This window comes from Myodes glareolus, chromosome 6 (assembly GCF_982192425.1).
Source record: "Myodes glareolus chromosome 6, mMyoGla1.1, whole genome shotgun sequence".
Classification (NCBI taxonomy): Eukaryota; Metazoa; Chordata; class Mammalia; order Rodentia; family Cricetidae; genus Myodes; species Myodes glareolus.
Genome location: NC_142031.1, coordinates 107,177,970 through 107,185,419, shown reverse-complemented (window position 1 = coordinate 107,185,419; position 7,450 = coordinate 107,177,970). Strand labels below are relative to the sequence as shown.

General features: G+C 42.6%; 1 protein-coding gene across 1 annotated transcript in view; it reads right to left on the bottom strand.

The window, feature by feature from the left end:
* Window positions 1-1,600: 1,600 nt before the first annotated feature.
* Cpvl (carboxypeptidase vitellogenic like) overlaps window positions 1,601-7,450 on the bottom strand; it is a 107,434-nt gene continuing 101,584 nt past the window's right edge. Inside the window, exon 13 of the mRNA XM_048440145.3 lies at window positions 1,601-1,777. Coding sequence (XP_048296102.3) covers window positions 1,667-1,777 — 111 coding nt within the window. The 3' untranslated portion in view covers window positions 1,601-1,666. The remainder of the gene's footprint in view (window positions 1,778-7,450) is intronic.

Here is a 7,450-nt window from a genome sequence, read left to right as displayed (position 1 = left end):
CAAAAATCAAACAAATAAAAAAAAACAAAATACTTTATAATTTTTATGTTTAGTTTATCTCTCTGTATTTTTTCTTTTTTCTTATCCTACAGGTTCTTTGAGTATATATTATGGCTTCTAGTTTAGTGTTTTTATGGGATTTCTGAGTGTGTAAAAGAGTGGGTCTCTACATCTGTATCTGTTTCTTACACCATTTGGAGGGCTATTTCTTTTAGTTCATTTGTTTTATACTATTTCAATGTGAGAATATTCGTTTTATTGAATTACATTATACTTTATATAATTTTATAAGCATCCCTTGAAGCCTGTTTTATTTCTAATAAGAGACAGAAATAGGTGAATTTGGATGGGAGGGGAGGAGAGGAGGAACTGAGAGGAATAGAGGGAGGGAAACTGCAATCAGAATATATGATTTGAGAAAAAGGTCTATTTTTAATAAAAAGAGAAAAAGAAATTTAATTTTTCAGTGAGACAAATCATACCTGAGTAAAACCTGCTGAAAACCTAAATGTGCTATAGAATTTCAGAGATATGTGTGTCAAAAGAAAAATCTGCCTGGATGTGATGGTTTAGTCAGAGGAATACTACCGAATGTATATCCCAACATACCTACATTCTGGGGCCAGGTACGCTCAGTTTTAATTCCAACAATGACAAAAGACTAGGCTGCTCTTTGTTTGATCATAGAAAATAGAAAATTAAAAACTCAGATTTAAAATGACTCATCTAATATAGCCTGCAAGTTGTTTACTGAGTGTGTACAACTCAATTGAACCAACAAACGTGAAAAAAGAAAAGACAGATTGAGTTTGCCCTCTGCGTCACACCTCCTGTATCCTGGGAGTTGGTGACATATCATCTGTCTGCAGGGATAGTTTCCGTTTCTGAGAATTACAAGATACCTTCTGTGCTGAGTCTTTGTGTGTTCAAAGTCCCATCCTGAGACTGTTCCACCTTCACCTTCTCCTTTGGGACGGACTGCTCAGTTGATTTTTCAGTAAAGTCATCAACCTCATCATCGTTTGAGTCTAGACTATGTCGTGGACTAATATTTCCCTCGTGGTGGCCCTGATTCAGGAGCCTGTGACTTTTAGGTTGTGAGACCCTGATGAGAGCACCAAGGGGTGAACTCGGAAGGTGCAACTCAACCCAGCGACTAGCTTTCCTCTCTGCTTCCTGACCCACTAGTGCATGAACAGCCTCTCTCCACATTCCTGCTACCATGGTCTGAGCCCCTGCAGACCATGAAGGACTGAAACCACTAGCCAAAGCTAACCTTCCTTCCGTTAGCTGTTTCTGGATGCCAGGTATCTTGATCAAAGCACAGGAAAGGCATTAACACAGATGTGTTATGAGACAAACTGTTGCATTATTCACAGAACCAGATGTTATCATGAGTCTATTAATTTATTGAACTTTCTGTTCTGGGAAGGATTAGATATTCCATCAGAACCCATTCTTCCCAACCCCTAAATCAAGACATGTGCTTCTCATTTAGGAGTGATAACGAACCATAACCTCCAATCAAAACATCATGCATTTTCAGGGTGACTTTTATGGGTAAGAAATACCTTGCAAACATAAAAAGATATAGTTCTTATTTACATGACATCTTTATTTTTTAATCTCTTGTGTTTAAAACTCATAGCTATTTAAGGAAAGTAGTTTATGAATTATAAGGTTCCCATCCTCTGTCAAAGATGAATCGACTGATCATATCAAAAGATCTCAGCGGCTGGTCATGGGGCAAAATGTGTCCTCCACCTCGGACAATTACCTTAGTGAACAAAAGCAAAAGAACACAGAGAAATACATATTACCATTATGTGGAAAACAGAAACTCAGTTTAAACACTAATTCAGAACGGTGTGTGACGTAGCTCAACGGTAGAGCCCATCCCTGAGTTCTGTCCCCAGAGAGCAAACAAACAGAAGCAGACCCAGAACCCTTCCTTCCATAGTCCTGCCTAGTGGTCCTCACAGTTACCTTAGAGTTCACAGAGCTTTTTAGCTCCAGTTCTTAGATTTTACACCAATTCACATCATCTTGAGCAGGACTTCTCTTTCCCCTTTGGAGTGACTTTCTGCTCCTGAGTCCCTAGCCAGGAGTGAGTGCCATAGTGTTTTCCCTAATTAGGACTTGGAAGCAGAAAGGTTTAACCCAAGGCCACATCAGGTTGCAACGTCTGCCTTTTAATTAGACAACCCAATAAGTCCTTACACTGGGAGGTTCTCCCAATAAGTTTTTAACAGTAATCAGGGGGATATTTTTAATTAATTAATTAAAATGACAAACAGAAATCCTTGATGCCTGAAATAAAAGATTATTTTTAAGCACTCACAGAATTAGGATATACGTATTTTTCTGATATCATGTTATAGAAAAGTTCAAATACACAGACCGTTTTCACAAAGACCCCTGCGCTCACATCTCCATTCTCCCTCTCACTAACATCTGCCGTCTTTGCTCTTTCTCACACCTGATTCCATCTGTCGGACTGTCCATCCGGGGGTTCACAGGATCTTCTGACACATTTCAAAACAAAAAGGTGACCTTGGTGATGTGGAATTCCCCTCTGTATGCTGTGAATGTGTTTTATTACCATTGGTAAATAATGAAGCTGCTTTGGCCTATGGCAGGGCAGAACTCCTCAGCACGAGTGTGTGTTTAAACACACTGACTCCGGGCCTTTACCCTGCTGTCCACTAAAAGCAGGTTGTGTGTTTTCTCCCGCCCCCACTCATAGCTGGGAATAGAACTGTTGGGGCTTAAGAGGGCCCCATAAATGAGGAGGACGAGGAGGACTGGTATCCAAGGAAATATCAAAACTCCTCTCACTGCGCTACTAACTTAAAAAACACACTCATTTTGGAGTCTGTGCAGCGTTACATTCTTAGTTTCCGTAAGTCTGCCGATGCAACCATGGACATGGGCTGGGGCCGCTGCCAAAGATATTTTTCTGAAATATCTTTCTGCTTTTGCTGAAACACGGACTTTTCGCTATGACGGAGTCACCTGTTGGATAGCTCAAATGGAAGAGAACGCTGGCATCTCTGACCTCATAGCACGTCTGCCGTTATTATTGGAGTTAAACCCTGTCCAGCTCTGCAACTAGACATCTGATCACTTAAGCAATGTTAGATTCCACACTGTTTAGTATGGGGTTAAGTTGTCTGCGGCCCATCGGAGCAGGGAGGTTTGCTTCTCTTGCTTTTCCAGCAGCACAAGCACCATTGACTGTCCAACCTGGAGAGAAATACTTCCCGTTCGGTTCACTGTGAAGACGTGCTGGGATACTGCGTATGGAATGCTTAGCCCAGTGCCCGAATATACGAGGAATGTTAGTCATGTAGCGGTCCTGGGTTAGCTCTCAAGTGTCACAAAATAAACAAACATTTATTTGCCATTAACAATGTCTGTCCATAATGATCTATATTAAAACCCTCGGATTTGTAATGGCGAGATGGCTCAGTAGTTACGTAGGCAGGCTGTGCAATTCTGAAGGATGGAGTGGAGATTTTAGCACAAGCGTAACATGCCAAGCCACCCAGTCCCTTCTTCTGACCACTTCCTGTGTTCCTGAACACACTCAGACACACACACACACATACATGCACGCACGCGTGAGCGCGCACGCACGCAAAAATAAATAAGTAAACTAATTTTAAGAGGTTCCTAGAGTTAAACTATCAGTTTTAACTTGGCTACCCTGGAACACCCAGTCCGCTGACGTTCATATCAACAATCTTGGTTTCAAAGAGTTGTTTAAGGAGAGGTTTCCTCACTTGGATTTTCCCCTTCTGAGGGTCCGCAGAGGGCCTTGAGCATCTGCAACAACAGCAATTCCAAAGCATGGCTGGCGCTGTCCACCCAAGGACTGCCTGTTGGGGTGTGCTGTTCAGTACTTTCTCTGCTTTGCAGCAAAGCAGGGGATTTTCTATCCCAGCTGACCCAATACAAGTACAGGGCAATTCCTGTTCTCACTGGGCATCCTTCCTCCTCTCCACTCACATGTCCTTGAGCCTGGACACCGTCCACATCTTTGATCATTCAGTGGTGAGAAGCACAAGGGAGCTGGACATAATCATCCTCCACTGGGATGTGTCTCACCTTGCCCACTTGTGATCTACCATACGGAATGAGCCAATGTCATGGGGCCCAGTGTCCCTAACACTGGAAAGTAAAGCCTTAGTAGGCACAAGGCTGTTTCACATGGCACCAAGTTCCCAAGCTGATTCACATACAGAGTTTTATCAACGTCAATAGCAAAAATAAATTTATGAGTGCTGAAAAAAAAATAACACATTCAGATTTTCAGGGTTTTTTTTTTTTTATAGCTCAGTCTCACGACTCACAAATCAAGGATGCAAGCCACTCAGCAACATTCAGGGGTGTGCGACCAAATGTGGCAGAGCTGTGATTACATATGTAAATGTGACAAGATTAATCTCAAGGCTCCCCAGATGGAAAGAGCCTCATCCCCAGAAATGATGTATTTTGGGAGTTTTCAAAGCTCATGTGCTCCAGATGTTCCAGAGGTTATAAGTGTGCCGTGAATTTCAAGAGAGTTATGCAAACACTTAAAGCTTCATTCCAATTTAGTTTTGAGTGACTGATTTAATTCTCCCTGGATCTAGAGGTGCAAGAGGTACGGATCTAGCAGGAGAAGCAGGAGAAGTTTCCCAGTTGGGGCTTTTTTTTTTTTTTTTTTTTTTTTTTTTTGGCTGCCAGAACACAGAGGAATTCACAATGACCTTATGATGCAGACAAGACAGGGCAGACTCCTCAGGGGTCTTTGGGGGGAAAGATTCCTGGCCTGACAGTGGTGGGTGGGCAGGGGTTCAGGGGGTACAGTAATACACTGCCAGGGAGGGATCTGCTCCTGTATGTGCAGGAGACAACAGGCAAGCAGGCACAGCTTCTGTATGCAGCCCTGCTCACTGAGTAGTAGATAGAGACCAAGGAGAGCTGAACTGGCTAGCAGAGGCTATGTGCTGCTGGGATGTGTTGGGGTGAGCAGAGGTGATTTGGGGTTTATTTTTATTTACAGTAAAATACAGTTAACCTAAAATTATACCTTTAGTCATTTTAACGTATGCAACCCAGCCATATTTAGTGTGTCCTCTGTCATCACTAGGGAGCTGTGGACCTATTTTCATTTTCCCCACAGACACCTCTGGCTATGAATGAGACAAGAGCTGTCCAGGAAAACCAGAGCAAAGGTCAAGGCAGGGTTGCTTTGGCAAAGCACAGGAGAAGTCCCCCTCAGGGTTCCCATCACCAATCGTCAGACTAGCACTGACTACCGCACAGGAGGCAGAAAGGGTCTACCAGTGCCTTAGTGGATACAAAGGTAGCCGTCACCGTATCATGTGTTCCTGGAGAAATCCAGCTGGAGCTTTGGTGTGGGTGTCATCTGTTGTGGGTCTAAGAGAAAGCTGACCTCATGGTTTTGGGGGTGTGAAGAAAAACAAAAGCCAGTGAAAACCTCCAAGGCAAGAAACAGAGGCTTGGCACTGGGAATCAACAGAATTTCCATTAGACCCATGAATGTCTGCAGAGGGGAAAGAGCCAGAGATACAACAGCCTCAGTAACCCCAGCAGTCAACTCCACTGAAATCCTCTCACCACTGAACTGATGGAGGCTGTGGCACCCTCTCCCAGCATGCTCACACAAGGTTCATATATAAACATGCAGGCTAACACATGCAGACATACATACATATGTACACACATACATAGTAAAAAACAAGTATTAATAAAAAGATTTCCACCCATTGCTAACTGAAATTGCAAATTTAACAAATGGTATTATAATAGTTTATACATAGGAGAAGGAAGATCTATTAGAAACAGAAGTTTATGTTTCTGGTTAGTCAACAACGTCCAGGCTGAAACATGAATTGCAGCATTACAACAGAAAGGCCAGGAGTCTCCAAAGTGTCAGATTATTCTTGGCTGGACTTCAAGAATAAAATCCAAGGGACAGGGCAAAGGAAATAGAAAGATTTTGAGATACTGATTGATAAAAGTTACCTCCTCTCAGGTTACCTCTTCTCAGTTTGGGGAAGCTCCAATGCCTCACCGAGGCATTTCTAAGGAAATGAGAGACTGAAAAATACTTTGACCAACAGAAAGTCTAAAGGCTGTGCGTCAGACAGAAGGAAAGTGATCCCTAAAATAATGGGCAAAAATAATGATTTTTCTTGCCATAACATTGGCAAAACCCGCCCCTTGCACAAAGGTGGTGTAAACTGAGTGCACATAGTTAAAGGTACCCTGTGCACTTGGAGAGCTGCAAGCATACCTGATCGCATATATTTCTTAAATTAGGATACCTGTGCACAGTTCTTAAGTAAATCTTAAATGGGTAGATAATAAAAGCACATATTAGCAAATTATAATGGGGAATATGATGGCTCAGAAATAATAGATGGGATAGAATGTGGAAGAGACATCACATGTGAGACAAAAAACAAACTTCACGATCACTTATTTAGGAAAAAAGAATTATGATTCACTCATAAGAAGTTGAAATAGTTATCTTCAAAGGTTCTTTTTTTTTTTTGAGTCCCATATTAGGGATCCTTCTTGTTCTTGGGAGCATCTGATTAAAAGAAAGCAGCTTGATCATGGGCTCAAACCTCCATCAGCATGCTCAGCTTAACCACCTAGGTGACTTTACTCCTTCCATTTGCCCAAGCCGTCATCCACCCCATTCTTTCTCTGTGCCCCCTCTCCCCTCCATTGCTCTACACACAAATGACAAGCAGGCAAGACCTTACTCGCCTTAGTGGAATGGCAAGAAACTCTTCTGACTTTTCCCCTTTTAGGAACTCACTTTACAACACAGTGCTTGATACAATTAAAAAGTAATTGAAACTTCCCTTTCTTTTGGACTTTCTGAATCCAGTGTTTGAATCTGATATCCACAGGAGGGTAGAAAGCACCATTCAGCTCTTTATTTACCATTACCGGGTATCTTACTTTGGGATCTCCTTTTGTTGCTTCTTTTGTGTGGGGGTTGGGTAGACAGAGGGCAGAGGCTAAGCAGTCAGTGCCCTCTAGCAGTGGGGACGGCTCAGTATCCTGGATATCGTGCAACATGAGCCAGCCAACCCACTCAGGCTCTACTTCCTGTGGAAGGATAGAGGGGATGGTTCTAGCAGGGGTGTGCTGGGCCTTTCCTACCGAATCAGAAAAGCCAATTAGACGCTTTGTCAGTAAGCTCCAGACTCCATAACATCATAAGTCAGTAGTATGAAATCAGCTGAGTTGGCAGTGACTCCACAGACCCTCGCAAACAGCACAAACGGAAGCCTTTGACATGTGCTCAGACAATGGTTCTCTTGCATTTTTGTCTTTCCCAGACAAACAAGGAATATGATGGCATGTTTCCTCTTTTTCAAGGTAACCTCAAGTGTCATGGTTTGTATATGAAGCAGTCTCC